At 39.1% G+C, this 18,959-nt stretch overlaps 1 protein-coding gene and 1 pseudogene across 4 annotated transcripts in view; one reads left to right on the top strand and one right to left on the bottom strand.

Moving 5' to 3' along the window:
- THRAP3 (thyroid hormone receptor associated protein 3) overlaps positions 1-18,959 on the bottom strand; it is a 73,761-nt gene that overhangs the window by 16,571 nt on the left and 38,231 nt on the right. For 3 of the 4 annotated variants that reach the window (XM_074334402.1, XM_019726531.2, XM_019726533.2), the window contains one exon: positions 1,639-1,810. In XM_074334402.1, coding sequence (XP_074190503.1) covers positions 1,639-1,775 — 137 coding nt within the window. In that variant the 5' untranslated portion in view covers positions 1,776-1,810. Of the gene's footprint in view, positions 1-1,638; positions 1,811-17,511; positions 17,683-18,959 lie in introns of all 4 variants that reach the window. The other variant, XM_019726532.2, reaches the window with a different exon arrangement.
- Positions 13,958-14,111, top strand: LOC141572608 (U2 spliceosomal RNA; annotated as a pseudogene).

The raw sequence follows: 18,959 nt of genomic DNA, 5'->3' as shown, positions 1-18,959 counted from the left end.
TTACTAGATTAAGTTTTAAAATGTTACCTTTCAGAACCAAATGAACTAGAACTGAGATTTAAACAGCCCAAATCAAAAAACTCTGGGTGCAAGGTACGAATTTACTTAAGAGTCTCTGCCCAAGGCCTTGACAGCAACTTCTTGAGGTAGATGTAAGTATATTTAGTGGGTTTTCCCTCTTCTTTTTTGGGAGGGTGAGAAGGTGGGATAGAATTTTACTTATATAGACTCTGACACAATTGGGCAACAGACAGACTCTACCTAGCCTAGGGCTTGAACAAAGTTTGGGATGAAAATGCATGCCCAAAAAAACACGGGAGAGAGAAAAAAGCTAGAAGTGGTTGTTATCCTCCAGGTGTAATGCTATGTTTAAAAAAGGGAAAAAAACCTTAACATTTCTTTTGTTTGAAGGAGACTCAAAATTTATAGCTTCTTATTCTACATTATATTTGAGTCATTAATATTTATGCACATCTACTTTTTTGTTCAACTTCTGGTCTGAAATTAATTTTCAGGCAGGCTTCTCACAGATTTCATTTAAGGAATTAACTTGTTTTTGTTAGGAGGAGAGAAAAAACCCCACCAACCATTTGTTTAACTCTTTTAGAAGTACTATAGACTATGGAACCATCAAAAATAAAGCTTAATAACAACTTTTCCTGAGGTTCATTTTAAATTTCATAATTCATTTAAGAACAGGATTCTAGAGACTCATCTGAAACAGTAGCGGTTCCAAGTGGCAAAACCCAGAAATTACCTCATTGCCTGGCGCAATTCTGCCAAAAAGAATGAAGTTGTGTAAAGATCCCCCTTTGGTATTTAAATATATCAACACTTCCCTAAAGCACACATAAAACTTGTATCTACTGAAAAGTTCTCATCTGCTCACAAAAGAAAATTAAAACAGATTTAAAGAATGAAAAATCCAACTCACAACACATCAAGAGGAAAAGACGCTGGAAGTTTGGCATCCTATTCCAAGACATAATTGAAATAGGGAAATCCCACCTAAAGGTGTGAAAACTGACTGAATTAAAGAATACTGGCAATAAATTCTAAAGAATCATTTGAACATTTAGTAAGAAGTCAAAGTGATGTCTACAATAGTGATTTTTAGATTAGTTTCAAGATGTGTTCACTAAACAGATGCAGCGTGTTAGTAACTGGCACATCAAGTGCACACAAATGACTCCTGATAAGTCTTTTAAGGTTTATTTATTTTAGTGGGTTAGGACTTCTTTTCCTTGCAATGTTGAGCATACTATTAATCCTCTTAGCTATCCTTTCTTTGCTGATGATGAAAATAAACTTTGGTTCAAGCCTCCAAAAATATTTCACTGAGAAATAATCAGATGTAGAGATTTGAGGTACACAGCTCAAATAAAAATAAAATGCTCTTTCTTCTGAAGCAGATGAGCAACAGTATGTGCTGGCAGAGGAGAAAAGGAATTAGGCAAACAGTATGGCAAGCAAAGCTGATTTGATTTGCAGCATTTGAAGAAACCTGGAATATCTTACAGCCCAAACCTCCACCTCAAGTTAACCCCCCAACTCCATTTGACCATTCACAGAGTCTAACGAAAGATCTTCAAAGACCCAATGCAATGATTACATCAATATACAACCACAACCCCTTACCTCAGCCTGCGCTTCCTTGAACGAGAGATAGATCGACTTCGAGATCGAGACTTTGAAAATGAGCGAGAACGAGATCTTGATGCAGATCTTGAGCGAGAAGAACGAGACCCAGACTTGGATTTGTTTGTTTTTGACATCTCTGCAGAGCGGGTCAGTCACTTTTCAATTACACCTAATGTAAAAAAACAGATTCAAACAAATTAGTCCCTTTGCGAACTTGAACTTCTTTGGAGACTCAGAAACATTTTTTTTTTTTTAAATACAGATAACTTATTTTTAAAAAAACATTCTTTGCCCTTTCCTCAAGGAGGATTTGATTTCTAAGCAGTACAATCCCAAACAGACCAAACCACAGCAGCAGACAGAAAACCTGACATGTAACTCCAACTGAGGAACACTATAAAAGACTGGCAAAAATGAGGGGAGCTAGCAATGATTTGGTGCAGTCTCTTCTCAATAAGCAAACAAGTTTTGCAAACTAAGTTACCTGACCTGAGATGGCCTAAGGCAGGCTTTCCAAGTTCTAAAAGAAGAAACCCTATGCAATATCTTGGTTATGGTGTATGTGGCACCTCTGACCCTTTCTCTAATCCCTGGACCTTAAAGCCATGCGACATATCCTTAATATTTACTTCCAAAGAAAAGGTTTTAAAACTGTGAGAGTATTCTTAAATATTCTAATACCACAATAGCACATACTGCACCCTGTAAAATACAAGATATCAAGTCATAAACATAGGACTAAAGTAATTTATAAAGTGAAGAACCATTATTTTGCTTCTAGCTAGTCATTAGCATCAAGAGTCAACCTTCTTCCAGGGCTATTTTCCCATGAAAAAAATTGTTTGTGGGGCGGACGGGTGGCTCAGTTGATTAGAGCGTGGGCTCTGGGCAACAGGGCTGCCGGTTCGATTCCCACATGGGCCAGGGAGCTGCGCCCTCTGCAACTAGAATGAAGTCAATGAGCTGCCGCTCAGCTCCCAGGTGGCCGGATGGCTCAGATGGTTGGAGCGCGGGCTCTCAACAAGGCTGCCGGTTCAACTCCTTGACTCCCTCAAGGGATGGTGGGCTGCGCCCCCTGCGGCTAACAATGGCAACTGGACCTGGAGCTGAGCTGCGCCTTCCACAACTAAGATTGAAAGGACAACAACGTGACTTGGAAAAAGTCCTGGAAGTACACACTGTTCCCCAAAGTCCTGTTCCCCTTCCCCAATAAAATCTTAACAACAAAAAATTGTTTGTTTGGTTTTCTTTTCTTCCCCCCTCCACAAGAATGAACAGAGGGCCTCAGAGTTGCCTGACAAGTGACCGCTGGGTTTGGTCAGCAAGGTACACTGTCAAGCCGGCTCATTTATTCTCCTTTATACCCGACTAGAACTTTGGGCGTCTTCTGAGGAGCAAAAACTTGAAGTGCTAAAGCATGTGTCCACCAAAGACCAGGAAGAAGAAGGACCTGTCAAAGATCACAGCGCTAGTTGACAGCCAAACCAGGCCAAAACTCCCGGGCTTGTTCCATCACATCTCACTGTTTCACTGCTTAGCATCATTTAAAAGATCATTTTAAGTGATGCAGCTCCTGGCTTATGAAGGGAAAATAATAATCAACAAACATTTCATCCTCCAATACTTCACAGATTTTCTGGTTACTCAGATCTCAGCTCAAAAGCTATCTGCATAGAGGTTCCCTGGCCACCCAACCAGAGTAGCCATTCAGTCATTCTCTAGGGTCTAATCCAACACCTTACTTCTTTTTTCTTCAGAGAAATCAATTCAGCTCTCCACTAGCAGAAATCTCATCTTTACTTATTTAATGCCCAGAATAATGCTAAAATAAAAAGAGACCAGCCTTGAAATTTCCCTGAGCAGACAAACCAGTAGAGTCACACGAAGAAAGCTGAATTTAAGCTTATTTTGCAAGACGACCTTGACCTATGTCATTTCTTGCTTACACCTCTGGAAATCAAAAACAAAACTTGAACAGTTTCTCAAGGTTGATATGAAGTAATCACTGAAAACTCTGATATTCTAACCAATCACTGTGAATAATAAATAGTACTGCTTTCTCACTATATAAGCCGCTTTATAACATACCCGAGCTTCATTCCTCGTTTTTGAGTGCTCCCAGTTTGTGTACTGTCTTTCTGCTATGTACACAATAAACTTTTACTAACTATTACTTCAGTGATTCACTGGTTTTACTTCTGTTATTTACGAACTTTTGTTAAGAATAAATGCTGTAAAAGTGTTTTAACTTGGGCCGGCCCGGTGGCTCAGGCAGTTAGAGCTCCATGCTCCTAACTCCAAAGGCTGCTGGTTCGATTCCCACATGGGCCAGTGGGCTCTCAACCACAAGGTTGCCAGTTTGACTCCTCGAGTCCCGCAAGGGGTGGTGGGCTGTGCCCCCTGCAACTGACAACGGCAACTGGACCTGGAGCTGAGCTGCGCCCTCCACAACTAAGATTGAAAGGACAACAACGTGACTTGGAAAAAGTCCTGGAAGTACACACTGTTCCCCAAAGTCCTGTTCCCCTTCCCCAATAAAATCTTAACAACAAAAAATTGTTTGGTTTTCTTTTCTTCCCCCCTCCACAAGAATGAACAGAGGGCCTCAGAGTTGCCTGACAAGTGACCGCTGGGTTTGGTCAGCAAGGTACACTGTCAAGCCGGCTCATTTATTCTCCTTTATACCCGACTAGAACTTTGGGCGTCTTCTGAGGAGCAAAAACTTGAAGTGCTAAAGCACGTGTCCACCAAAGACCAGGAAGAAGAAGGACCTGTCAAAGATCACAGTGCTAGTTGACAGCCAAACCAGGCCAAAACTCCCGGGCTTGTTCCGTCACATCTCACTGTTTCACTGCTCAGCATCATTTAAAAGATCATTTTAAGTGATGCAGCTCCTGGCTTATGAAGGGAAAATAATAATAAACAAACATTTCATCCTCCAATACTTCACAGATTTTCTGGTTACTCAGATCTCAGCTCAAAAGCTATCTGCATAGAGGTTCCCTGGCCACTCAGCCAGAAGTAGCCATTCAGTCATTCTCTAGGGTCTAATCCAACACCTTACTTCTTTTTTCTTCAGAGAAATCAATTCAGCTCTCCACTAGCAGAAATCTCATCTTTACTTATTTAATGCCCAGAATAATGCTAAAATAAAAAGAGACCAGCCTTGAAATTTCCCTGAGCAGACAAACCAGTAGAGTCACACGAAGAAAGCTGAATTTAAGCTTATTTTGCAAGACGACCTTGACCTATGTCATTTCTTGCTTACACCTCTGGAAATCAAAAACAAAACTTGAACAGTTTCTCAAGGTTGATATGAAGTAATCACTGAAAACTCTGATATTCTAACCAATCACTGTGAATAATAAATAGTACTGCTTTCTCACTATATAAGCCGCTTTATAACATACCCGAGCTTCATTCCTCATTTTTGAGTGCTCCCAGTTTGTGTACTGTCTTTCTGCTATGTACACAATAAACTTTTACTAACTATTACTTCAGTGATTCACTGGTTTTACTTCTGTTATTTACGAACTTTTGTTAAGAATAAATGCTGTAAAAGTGTTTTAACTTGGGCCGGCCCGGTGGCTCAGGCAGTTAGAGCTCCATGCTCCTAACTCTGAAGGCTGCTGGTTCGATTCCCACATGGGCCAGTGGGCTCTTAACCACAAGGTTGCCAGTTCAATACCTCGACTCCCGCAAGGGATGGTGGGCTGTGCCCCCTGCAACTAGCAACGGCAACTGGACCTGGAGCTGAGCTGCGCCCTCCACAACTAAGACTGAAAGAACAACTTGAAGCTGAACGGCACCCTCCACAACCAGGATTGAAAGGACAACAACTTGACTTGGAAAAACGTCCTGGACGTACACACTGTTCCCCAATAAAGTCCTGTTCCCCTTCCCCAATAAAAATTTTAAAAATAAAAAAAAGTGTTTTAACTTATTTTATCCTCAAGGAGAGCATTACCGTAGCCCATTTTACACACGGGGATATGGAGATGGGGTACCTAACTTAACCAAGGGCACACAGCTTTAGGTGGTGAGGCTGGGATTTGAACGCAGCCCACCTGGCTCCAGGCCAGTGTTCTTAACCACTAATATACTGCCTCTCCGAGCAGTGTCTGGCACACAGAAGGCATTCACAGATCTGTAGAATAAATGAATTTAAGTATACTCCATCCTTACTGAGTTTAGGAGCTGATAAAGGAGACAAGAGATATAGACAAAGCAAAAAGTGATACTTGTTTCTAATTATTCTATTCCAGTTTTTTATTTGGATTTTAAGAATTTTGGGAAAGGTAACAAGTCCAGGAAGCTGTTATAACTCCAGTTCATAGGGGAAACAACCATAATCTCAGAGACGTAATTTAGTGCGGAATGAGACACTGCTAGGAAACCAGAGACAAAGGGTGATGAGTAAGAGATTGCTTAATGAGGACACCAAAGACCTACAGCCTAGATCCTGCCAGAAGGATTCAACTGTTGTGTGCTCCAGCAAGGTCAAAGATACTGCAATTTGGAGCTGATTTTTGGCAGGAGTGTCACTGTACAAAGCCAGGGTAGAGGAATAAGTTACTCCGGGATAGGAGGTGGAAATGTAAATGAGCAATTTATAGAAACTGAATATTGAAAATACACTGTTTTTCTGGTTGGCCTGCAGTGTATTTTGGGATTCTCTGGGTTCATTCTTGCTGAATGGCTTCTTTCCGTCACAAGTTTAGAGATATATCTTTGTCTGCCTAGCAACATCTTTGTCCCATTTTCAATTTTAGCTTGAGCCAAAATAAAAATCCTTCTAGATCACTTACACAACAGGTGGTCAATATCAGACTTTAAAAGAAAAAGAAAGGGCAACACTTAGTGGAAAAGGAAATACTCATTTCAACCTCCAGAAATTGGAAAATTAAGCAGCTAATTTTTTAATTTTTTTAAATTAAAGTTTATTGGGGTGACAATTGTTAGTAAAGTTACATACAGCTAATTTTCATTAAGAGAAAAAGTTGTCATCTAAATACACAGAGAGCCAAACTTAACACACATATATATATATATATATATATATATATTAAGCTTACTAGACGGGACAAGTATACTCAAGAGTGGCAATACTGTGACACCTTCTCCTGCAACTTCTTTAATGTGAACTGAAACCAATTTTAAAAACATCGCTATACCTTGAGAGTTAAGTGGAAGAACTCTGGATGATCTAAACCACAGCTGGAAGTATATCAACGAAACAACTCATTCAAGAAGACTCGATCTAGACAACGGGGGGTGAGCAAGGGTAAGTTAAAGTACATTTGGTCCTTGCATTCATGGAGCTTATAATCTAGAGGTGTAGACAAATAAGAAAGCAAGCAAAATTGTCATAAATTCTGGTAAGTACTAAGAAGACAAAGAGTATATGACGTTGGCAAATTCATGCAGTGTGGTAGTTATTTAGACAGGATGGTCAAGATGGCATTTAAGCTGTCATCTGAAGATTAAGAAAGAGTAAGTCACATGAAAAGGCAAGTGAAGTGTCCAAAAGATATGAGGTCTCTTCTCTCAATATGTATAAACATATAAAAAATACATATATTTTAGGATAAGGTAGGGACAATCATAACTAAAGCCAGCTGATTAAATTACCAAGATTCATTCAAAACAACTCTCAATTCTATTGTGAAGACCTTCAAACTTCATATACAGATAGCTTTTCCCATTTCTACTGTGTTCATGCTCTAAAAATACAATGGGAAGTGAGGTTGACAAATACTACCTTGGAAATCAATTTAACACCTTTTACATGTTACGTGTACCTAGCATGGTTTCTGTTCCAACTATAATTCCCCCAAAAGAAAGTTGCTGCTTCAACAATGCCCACTCTTTCTGGACATGCTGTTTTGTTCAGACTATTTTGAAAAAGTGCAGTCCCTACATAGCTCATGGCTATGAAATGTGCCACAGGTAAAAAGGTGCCTCCTAAAACACAACTATTTTGAGTAAAAAAAAAAAAAAGAAAAAAAAAAATCTCCTACTTCAGGTAAGGTAGCTGTGTGCCTACAACAGCATTATAAAAGAATCCACCTCGTGAGCAATACTTACAATCTATTTGACAGTAATGATCAATACTTACTATCTATTGATAGTGGTGATCAATACTATCTATTATGTTTGGCATGTTAGGATGCAGAAATGTAAGACCTAGCTCCTAAACTCCCAGTTAAGGGTCTGGGAGGCTCCACGCATCCTCAACTTCCCCACATTCTCCAGATGATGTGGTTTCATATCCCCATTATTACCCTGCTTATCATTGAACCAATTCTTGCTTGTCCTCCTTCACTGGGATACTCAGAACTTAATGTAATTCTCAAATTGTAGCCTAATATAGAACTATTTAGACACTATTCAATCTACCATTTCTCTTTCTGGCAGCCACACATGTTGATTCCGAGTGAGCTCAGAGTCACTAAGCCCTGAAGTCCTTTTTCATAAACCCTTTTTCAGCTGCAGGATGTCCTCCTCCTCTTTCTTGTATTTATACAACAGTTGTTTTATTTTTTTCTCCCCTTTCATTTAAAACCCAAGTGTAGAATTTCAAACAGCCTTTTGAAAGCATTTCAGATACAATTCTGTCACTTGGAGCAAGGATTCATTTTCAAATTGTTCTGCAAAGCCCCTTGAGGATAGGTTCCAGACCCATCACCCTTTTCAAAGACCAAGGCTTCTCCACCCAAACCACCTAATTACCAAGCAGATCAATGGTCCTTGAAAGAACACAGCTCTTAGAAGAACAGATGCATTTACTTAAAACAAAACAAAGGTCTTAAGATATATAATTACATGGCTTGTATATCACAAAAAACACAGATCTTATTTTTCAACTCCAAGAAAAAGGAATAATATTGGCAGAGAAGGCAAAACCAAACTTCTCTCAATCAACAACTCTCAAAGATAAGGAAGAATTAAATTACTCCTCCCCCTTCTCATTCCGTATTAAGTTTCTTCTTGGTATCCCTACTGACTATGCCAGCATTGTGCTTGGCACATGGTACGTGTCTGATGAACATTTTGGGAGTATTTACTACAGTTTGCCCCATGTTTGGAACCCTGAGGGTAGCCTACTGAGCAGTTATATGTGGCAGGAGATTGGGTTCCTAAAACTAAGTAGTGCCAAATAAAGCGTCTCAAAGGGCCACCCTGAGGTTCCAACATTGGCAGTCCTAAATGGCCAGGCTACACAGAAACCATACAACTATCCTTCAATCTATGAATACTAGGCTCATATTCAAAAGGTCTTCAAAGAAAATTCTTAACTGTTTATTTTTATAGAAAGAGGATTTACTACCAGTCAAGCAAATAAAAATGTAAGGCAAACATACTATAACCTGAAAATAACATCAAACAGATACACAGCCATCCTAACGTGTAAAAATAAATTCAAAACGAAGTTTTTAACGCTCTCTCAAACCACTGAAGAGTATGGAAATTGAGTTGGACCAGGGAACTAAAGCCTACTGGTAAATAGTTTGATCTCTGGTACCTACACCTAACTACTGCTTTGAATGGCTTCACTGCTGTAATTTAATGTCTGTACAGGGCTTTGCTGGGCAAACCACTCTTTGTCCTTTGCTCATTCGCATTAATATCAAACTTACTGCCTCACAGGATATTCAATTTCTCCAAGAGATCTCATGTACCTTGAAGAGCATATTCAGAGCCTTTCTCATGGTAACTCTCATTTCAATGTCCATATTACAACCAATTTGAGAGCAAACGAAGTATGAGGTAGTCTGATAAACATTAACACAGCAGCTACCTCAACAATCTAGCATAGAGGTGCCGTTATCTTCTTAGGTTATTAGAACACATTAACTTCATGAAACTTTTATTACTAATTCTTACTCCAAAGGCTCATTAGAAAAGCCAGGTGTTAACTCAAGGCAGCAGGAATATTACAAATGATCATTTATTTTAATCTGCTTAATTTGGGTTACAGGACCCAAATAAAATCTAAGCCCAAGGAATTTCAAGACAGGAGCAATAAATATCACCCTCTAAAAGGAAACGGTCAAAACAATGGATAAAAACAGTCACTTATGGAAATCTTCCCCAAAAATAACCCTCCAAAAAGAAATGCAAAAAAACTTAATAAATCTAAGAAAATGTTTATCACCTCTAAAAAATAAATAAATCTATAATTTTTATGTATTTCAATAAATCGTTTTGTTGTTGCTAAAAAAAAAAATGCAAAAATCTCAACATAAGACAGAATCCTTTTAGGTAAGTCTCTAAGATGTAAATACTGTAAGATACACTGAAACACTGAAATGTGTAACATCTGTGACCTGAGTTTATAAACGCGTAAGTTTTAGTAATAAATACTGAAATAAATAATGAAAGGGGGAAACTGAAGCATAAAGAATATGCATCTTCTTTAAGTTCAGAGAAAGAGAAGGCTATGATTTAATGCCTCATAGTAATTGTCAAAAGAAAAATATCCATCGAGGAGTAGGGGAACCATAGAATTCAAACCTAAAAATTAGCATATCATTAAACAAAAAGGTTTTTTACCCTGCTTCTGGCTGAGACAGGCTGGAGGTGTGAGTGTGACATTTGTATCCAGCAATGTACAATTTACAGAATATTTAAGTTGACAATGGGGAAAAGGATTTTAAATTGGGACTTTCCTGAGAGGCCCGGATACATTATTTCCTCAAGGACAGTTTAGCTACCCTGATTTGATGGACTTCCTACGTAAGAACATCCAGCGCCTCTTGCTCTATATCTAGAATATATTCACCAAACACCCTTCTAACTTAGAATCTGGTCTCTGGATGGACCTGTCTACCAGAAGAGACTACCCCAGGCAAACACTGGCTTTCCTGGTAGATTCATATCCATCGGAAATTGATTCCCTGGCACTTTTATTTATCTGTAATAACTGCTAACATTTCCTAAGATGTGCCAGACAGGGAGCTACGAACCTTCAGCATTATCTAATTTTATACACACAAACCTTCTTAAGTACAACGTCATGTACCTGTTTTGGAGAAGAGGAAACCAGGACTTAGGAGTTAACATGCCCCCCAAAGTGCCACAGCTAATGAAGTCCAGAATTCAAACACAGACCTCACCAGCTAGTCCCATGTCATACCCCACTCATCAGTCTCTTGTGAATTTGATCAGTTAAAAATCAAAATCAATCTCTGAAGCATAGTTATCTTAAACCAGCAAAGCTGAGATGTTTAGCTGAACTAAAGCAGCCAACAGTTCTTTCCCCACCCTTTCTCTAACTCATAACACATGCAAAACATGGAAATAGGCTCTGCCTGAAATCTGTCTCAGAACTTCCAGTGCAAAAAGAAGTCCCTTGCCAAAGACAGCAGGAATGTTTCTGCTACAGATGATTTCAGAGAGCCTAAACTAGGAAAGCTACAGCCAGTTGATGCGAACAAAGAGCTTTGTGTAACAAGAGACTAATAACAAGAAACACGAACATTAATGACCAAGGGTAAAAAAAAAAAAAAACGGTCCTTGCCTGGAAAAGCATCCATCTCCCAGAGGAGCAGCTCAACACCAGCCTCTTTCTGAGGGGACTCCCCGGCTCCAGAGCTCGCCTACACCAGGCTGTACAGACAGACTGATTTCCAGGTGCACCCCCATCCCCACAGTGGTAGGCAACCACTTAGCACATTCTGTCTCTAGAGATTTGCCTCTGCGGGATACTTTGTATAAATGGAATCTCCTACTGTGTGGGGTTTTGTGACTGGCTTCTTTCACTCAGCATGTTTGCAAGGTTGATACATGTCGTAGCATGTTACCAGTACTGCATTCCTTTGTATGGATGTATCACATTTGCTGATGGACACTTGGGTGTTTCCACTTTTTGGCTATTATGCATAGTGCTGCTATAAACGTTCATGTATTTTTTGTGTTTTCATCTCTTGGGTATATACACCTAGGAGTGGTACTGCTCAGTCATACGGTAACACTATGCTTAACTTTATGAAGAACTGCCAGACTATTTTCCAAAGCAGCTATACAATTCTTCATTTCCACTATAAGTATTAGGTTTGGTGCACAATTGCGATTTAAAAGGTTGAAGAAAAAATTGCAAAAACCACAATTACTTTTGCACCAACCTAACATACTGATCTTGTATCCTGTAGCCCTGCTGAATTCATTTATTACTTCAATAGTTTAGTGGATTCCTTCAGTTTTTCTACATAAGGTCATATCATATCAAAAAGAGTTTTACCTTTTCCTTGCCAAGTTAGATGCCTTTTATTTCATTTTCTTGCCTAACTGCTCTGGCTAGAACCTCCAGCACAATGTTGAATAAAAGTGGCAAGAGTGGACATCTTTGTCATGTTCCCAATCTTGGGGGAAAAACATTCAGTATTTCTTCCACCTTTAAAAATATGATGATAATGTAGTTCTTCATTGGTATCTATTATCGAATTGAGAAAGTTATTTCTATTCCTAGTTTATTGATATGTTTATTATGAAAGTTTGGATTTTTTAAAAAAGTCTTTACTATGTGTAGTCTATTGAGATTATGATATGGTTTTGGTCCTTTATTTTATTGATACAATGGATTACATTAATTGATTTTCAACTGTGATCGCCTAACACCTACTTTAAAAATAGATCTTAAATTAGTCTCACCTATCTATGGGTCTCTAACATAAACTTGACGGAATAGGAAAGGTCCCTGAGGACTGACCCCATGGGCCCTCCATTCCCTTGCCCCTTGCCCAGGCCTAAAGACTGTCTCTGTTCTGCCAAGAGGACAGCACACTTTTCGATGGCACTATATTTGATGACTGTTAGGTAACACAAGAGTCCTATCAAATATGTTTAATAATTCAGGATACCAAACCCAAGAGGCTACAATATGAACTGGTCAGAGATCATGTCTGATCTGTTCTCCATTTTACCTTCAGTCTTTGCACAGTGCTTAGCTTAGCCATGGAGGGAACACTTGGTATTTGATAAGCGAAAAGGCGCTTTCAAACTTTGTCTTCCTTCTCCGTTCTCCTTACCACATCAGCAGGAATAACAAAAGATCAGTTCATCAAATATTAACAATATAGTCCAGGAAGAAAATAAACACGTACCACAGCCCTATTCACTACTGCTAAACTGGAAGCTGAGATCATTCTTATCCTTTCTACATCTTACTCAAAGGCGCAGAGGGCCAAACTGACTGATCTCAGTATTAGGGACACACACTTCATTTTTCGGTGCCAGGTTAGAGTGAAAACCACTGCTTCCAAGCCCAGTCAAGATAACCATGCTTTCAACAGTCACTAAAGGCCAAGCACAAGATTTTTGGTGAAAGACACAAATGACTGAGATAAAGAAAAGATAGAGGCAAAAATTAACGAAGAAGGACATTAAGCATTTCTAAAGGACTGTAGGCACCGCAGTAGGCCCGGTGTGTGCCCTCTGCCTCCAGCTGGTGAAGAAAGCAAAATTCAGGGGAAATATTAACCATGTTTACTATTTTGCACTTTTCTCTGGAGATTATCCTCTCCTGTGTAAGAGGGAGGGACAGAAGGAAATAGACTCAAGAGCAGCTGTGGATATCTCTAGGGTTAACAGTTTGCCAAGGCTTCACACCCCACCCATATTCCTGAAGAAATCAAACCAGAGACCCCATTTCTTATATTTACTCTATTAAGTGACACTCTCAAATTATTAAATAATTCAGTAAATATAACACTAATTTCAATTCTGAGGTCTTAAAATTTACAGAGAAGAATACCCACTTGTGCATGAAGCACCTTCCTAAAGGTGGAGATACAGTCCATTAGGAAGAATGACAATTTTATTTATTGCTTAAACAATTTAAAGATATAGTAAAAGGCTTGCCCTTGTCTGTATTATAAAATCAAGATTATTCTGGAGCTGAGTACTAAAATTCTCAAAACTTTAAATATTGAATTACATGGAATTTAGTAAAACTTGCTTTAAAAATGTGTACTACGTAGGTACAGACGTACATATAAAACATATGTATATAAACACAAAAAGCAAACTGTTAACAGTGGTTACCTCTGCAGAGCAGGAAGAAAGGTATGGAAAGGAAGAAAGCAGGAAAAGGGAAACACAAAAAATGCGGCAGATAGAATGAAAGCACTTGCTTTTCACCTTATATACAATTTTTTTTTTAGCTAGTGATTTCATAGATGACTTCCCTATATTATTCTAAAAGAAAGTTATTGACATTCATAATTAATGGTGTTGACTCTTCTGTCTTCAATCTGAAATCAAAACATTTACCTACTTCTGAGATATTTTAAAAATCTAAAATTGTAATTTTCCTATCGCTTCTCGGCCTTTTGGCTAAGATCAAGTGTTGTAATTTTTCCACATGACCCTAAATAAATAAAACTGCATTTTAATTACTCAAAGTCCATTTCAGGGAACCTTACTACAATGGAGTTGTTTTGCTCTTTTATAACTTTAAAGAAGGTTAAGAAGGGCCAGCCTTAGAGCCAACTGGGCTCTATTTTTTTTTAATGTTTTTATTATGTATTGATTCAAACACACACAAAAGTAGAAAAGAATAGAAACCCAGTGTACCCATCATCCAGCTTTAAAAATCATCAACTCGGCAGGTGGGCTCTCTTCATGGTCAAAATCCTAATTAGTTTGGATGGATATAACGAGTCTCTGCCACTACTTTCCCATGCCCTTTCCCTAAAAATATCAGAGAATCCTTGTATTAAAAAACACAAACACGCAATGAAGGGACCCAAATGGCTCACCTCTACATGCTTCTCCATGTGTGCTCTGTAAATAAGTCTAAAAGGAGAATCATTTACTAGCAATAACAATCACTCCAATTTAAGTACAAAGACATTTAAAGTAAATTCCAAAGTGCAACATTAAACTATCTCCTAATTATAGCACATGAGTAATCCAAAATACCAATTCTATTGTGGGCTGTTTCATCAACTTGTTTTTAGAAGTGTGAAGACTTCCTAACAGCTGAGAAAATAAGGGGAGAAAATACATATTAATAAACTACATTTTTCGATCAGCAAACCAAAAAAGCTAAGGCTTCCAACTCTACAGAGTCCAAAATCCACTGTAAAAATTATGAACTCACTTCAACTGGTTTGTTTGGCATTTGGGGAAATATCTGACATTGTCATTTTTTTCCAATGTGCTTTTACGCAAGTCTTACTAGTGATTTCCCTGAAAATAACTTTTATTAATGAGAGCACTATTTCAGTTCATTTATGCTAACAGACCTGTTTACAAAACAAATTCTCAACTGTCCTTCCTAATAGTTGTTATTAGGTTAGAAAGAGAATTCAAGCAGGAAGCAGTCTGGCAAACTTCACAGAAACAGTTCAGCACAGGGAGTCCTCTGTGTTCAGTAAGGGAAGGTTAAAGAACTGCTATAAAACCCACACCCCAAGAGAAACAGTATCTGGCCGTTGAGGCTTGTGTCAGGGTAACTGCAGAAACAACAGGTCCAACTCTGTGTATTGTTTTTACTATATTTAAAAAAAAAACAGGGGCCGGCCCGGTGGCTCAGGCGGTTAGAGCTCCATGCTCCTAACTCCGAAGGCTGCTGGTTCAATTCCCACATGGGCCAGTGGGCTCTCAACCACAAGGTTGCCAGTTCAATTCCTCGAGTCCCACAAGGGATGGTGGGCTCTGCCCCCTGCAACTAAGATTGAACACGGCACCTTGAGCTGAGCTGCCTCCCGGATGGCTCAGTTGTTGGTTGGAGCATGGGCTCTCAACCACAAGGTTGCCAGTTCAATTCCTCGAGTCCCGCAAGGGATGGTGGGCAGCGCCCCCTGCAACTAAAATTGAACACGGCACCTTGAGCTGAGCTGCCGCTGAGCTCCCGGATGGCTCAGTTGGTTGGAGTGCGTCCTCTCAACCACAAGGTTGCCGGTTCGACTCCCGCAAGGGATGGTGGGCTGTGCCCCCTGCAACTAGCAACGGCAACGGCAACTGGACCTGGAGCTGAGCTGCGCCCTCCACAACTAAGACTGAATTCAGAACAACAACTTGAAGCTGAACAGAACCCTCCACAACTAAGATTGAAAGGACAACAATTTGACCATTGTTCCCCAATAAAGTCCTGTTCCCCTTCCCCAATAAAATCTTTAAAAAATAAAAAATAATAAAAATAAAAAAACAACAACACACACCTCATGATAGCTATCCAGACACATGGATAATTTTTCTGAAGTGAGCATTAAGAAGTTACCCTGAGGGTAAGCTCTGAAGTCATTTACAAGTACAGCAATTAAGGAATGGCAAACCTGATATAAAAGGACACATGGATCATTTATAACAATAAAAGAGCTTTTTTTCCCTAGGTCAAGAATACTGCCAATGTGGGAAGTACAGGGCCAGCTCTTATCCATAAAGGTTCAATTCCAAGTCCTCCAAAAGTCCATCTCTGTTCTCCCTTTTCTAGCCTTAATATTTCTTTGGGTAGCAAACAGGAACAGAGTTAGTTACCTATCTCTTAAAAAATTCATATAAAATTGTATAACAAAAAAAGAAAAAAACAGTGATGACCTTTTGCTGTCACTTCAAACTTGAAGAAAAGGGATAATTCCTTTCTAATAGTATTGCCACTTTGACCGCTTTGGGCTGCTCAGACCTGTCCTGACAGAGCTCATCTCCAAAAGCCACCAGCTGCCCTGTATTCTGTGGGTGGGGGTGGGGACTACGGACTCCTGTCTATCTAACAGGAAGTCCATCCTACCTCAGAGTTTTCTCCACTTTTCTCCTTTCAAACACAAGCACCAGTCATCAACTAAAATAACAGATGTTGCTCGAGCCTCTTTTTTGCCTACTGCAAGCTGCTTTCTTCTCTCCCAGCACCACCTTGCCACTCCAAAATATCAAGACCTCTGAGGAAAGGCAGACCTGACCTTTTTCACTGCCAATGGCGCTAGCACCAAACAAGCGTTCAAGCACCTTAGATAAGAGAAATTTACCAAAACAAACTAATGCCTCTAATAAAACCAAAACCCTATTTGGGGAAGTGTTTTACCTCTCTGTGCCTATTTTTTCATAAATAAAATAACTGATTAAAAAACATAGAAGTCTGCACATACTTCAGTCATATCCTAAAGGTGGAATTAAAAGGGTTAAACTTTTGCTCTTAAAAAAGAAATCAGGGGGCTGGCCCCGGTGGCTCAGGCTCAGGCGGTTAGAGCTCCATGCTCCTAACTCTGAAGGCCGCCGGTTCGGTTCCCATATGGGCCAGTGGGCTCTCAACCACAAGGTTGCCGGTTCAATTCCTGGACTCCCGCAAGGGATGGTGGGCAGCGCCCCCTGCAACTAAGATTGAACATGGCACCTTGAGTTGAGCTGCCTCCCGGATGGCTCAGTTGGTTGGAGCGCAGGCTCTCAACCACAAGGTTGCCGGTTGGACTCCCACAAGGGATGGTGGGCTGCGCCCCCTGCAACTAGAAAAATCGGCAACTGGACCTGGAGCTGAGCTGCGCCCTCCACAACTAAGACTGAAAGGAAAACAACATGAAGCTGAATGGCACCCTCCACAACTAAGATTGAAAGGACAACAACTTGACTTGGAAAAAAGGCCTGGAAGTACACACTGTTCCCCAATAAAGTCCTGTTCCCCTTCCCCAATAAAATCTTAAAAAAAAAAAAAAAGATCAGCCCTCCACCCCTATCCTATCACTGAAATTTACTGTAGAAGAAGTCATTTAAGACTCCTATCATATTCTACTCCTTCATAAAAACTAGCCAATCTGTCTGAAAGTTGATATTAGCTGACCAAGGACTTGGCCACTTACCTTCTGACTATACTTAAATATTCATCACTTGGATCGGGGGCAATCCACCTACACCAAATTCAGGCATCAACCTCACCTGGGAAAGACAAGTTCCCAGAATGAATCAGGGATCTGCTACAGAATCCTATCAGGGTGAGGACACGGCTGCTAGCTTCTTTCTATCAGCGACAGCAAGAGGTCACATTTCATTCCAGCTCTTCAATGAGTGAATTAGTTTCTTGTCCCAATGACATGGCAAACTCCACCTCTTCCATGTTTCATTTTATAAAGGAACAACACCATATTACCTCTCAGTAACTTGTAAAGGCAGAAAAAATTCAATGTATGTATTTTCCATTTGCATGCAGAGGGGCACTAATTATTTCAAGCCTTATTTCCACACAGGAATCAGTTTCATAAAGCTTTTTTCTTTATTTTTTTAGTACCAGATAAAATATTAAATAACTTAAGATCATAATGACAAACATTTGCTGGGAAATATCTTTATTCATTCTTTCAATCAAACTGTTTTCTCCCACAGTCAAAATTAAAATATATGGAAGTCTTAAAACAGCTAGCATATTTATTACACAATATTCACAGAAAGCAGCATAATTTAATCAACCAGTGCTTGGAAAAATCTGAAAAATATATACAAATAATGAAGTTAGGTCTCAAGTCACCGGCTTGAAAAAACCTAGTAAAATAAAACGCATGCAAAATATTTTACACACCAATTTTGTTTATTATTAATTATACCTCCTAAAGGGAATCTGAAGGAATAACAAGTATGTAGGTGTAAATTCAACTTAGTTTCTGGCACTCTGATGTTGTAAGTACACAGTTTATCTAATAACATCACAGCAAAAGGAAGTGACTTGGAATGAGAGAGGAATTTTGGGGGACTTTTAGAAAGTAATAATCTCTGTAGATTTCAGTTTATTCTTTTGTGAAATGTGGATAAAATACTGACATACAACGTTGAAGATTTCAGGATAGGTGGCAGGTTGAGTTTTACAAACACAAATAAGACATTGCACTAAGCGGTGCTTACCAGAAAGGTAAACACACAATTTCACAATTTTTAAAATAGTTTTACTTTCTCATTAAAACAAATTTCACAATCTCTGTATTTTATAGTTAGTTGGGTAAATTGGTGAGTATACTCTCCAAAAATACCATGGTCCAGCAAATACCAAGAGCATTCTTCTGTTCATTCTATCAGAATTTATTGAACACTTAACTCGTGACATGCATTATGCTATATGTAGCAAACAAGAACAAGTTCTCTGTACTGTTGTAATTATAGGAAGAAAATTATCTTTTATTTATTATCTCTTCAGGTTAATACGACTTTGGAAGATTTCTTTTGCTTGCACCAGAGTAATGTCAGAAGGGAGGTCACTAGTAGTAAGACTTTTCCAAGTCACATTCCCTCTTTGAAGTTTTCTTGTGTGTTAAAAATAAGAATAACACTAGTTAATAATAATGTATTAATAATGGTTCATTCATTGTGACAAATGTATCATATCAATGGAAGATGTT

The sequence above is a fragment of the Rhinolophus sinicus genome, linkage group LG06 (genome assembly GCF_036562045.2).
Source record: "Rhinolophus sinicus isolate RSC01 linkage group LG06, ASM3656204v1, whole genome shotgun sequence".
Taxonomy (NCBI): Eukaryota; Metazoa; Chordata; class Mammalia; order Chiroptera; family Rhinolophidae; genus Rhinolophus; species Rhinolophus sinicus.
The sequence above is the reverse complement of the archived record's forward strand: the minus strand, read 5'-3'. Positions and strand labels throughout refer to the sequence as shown.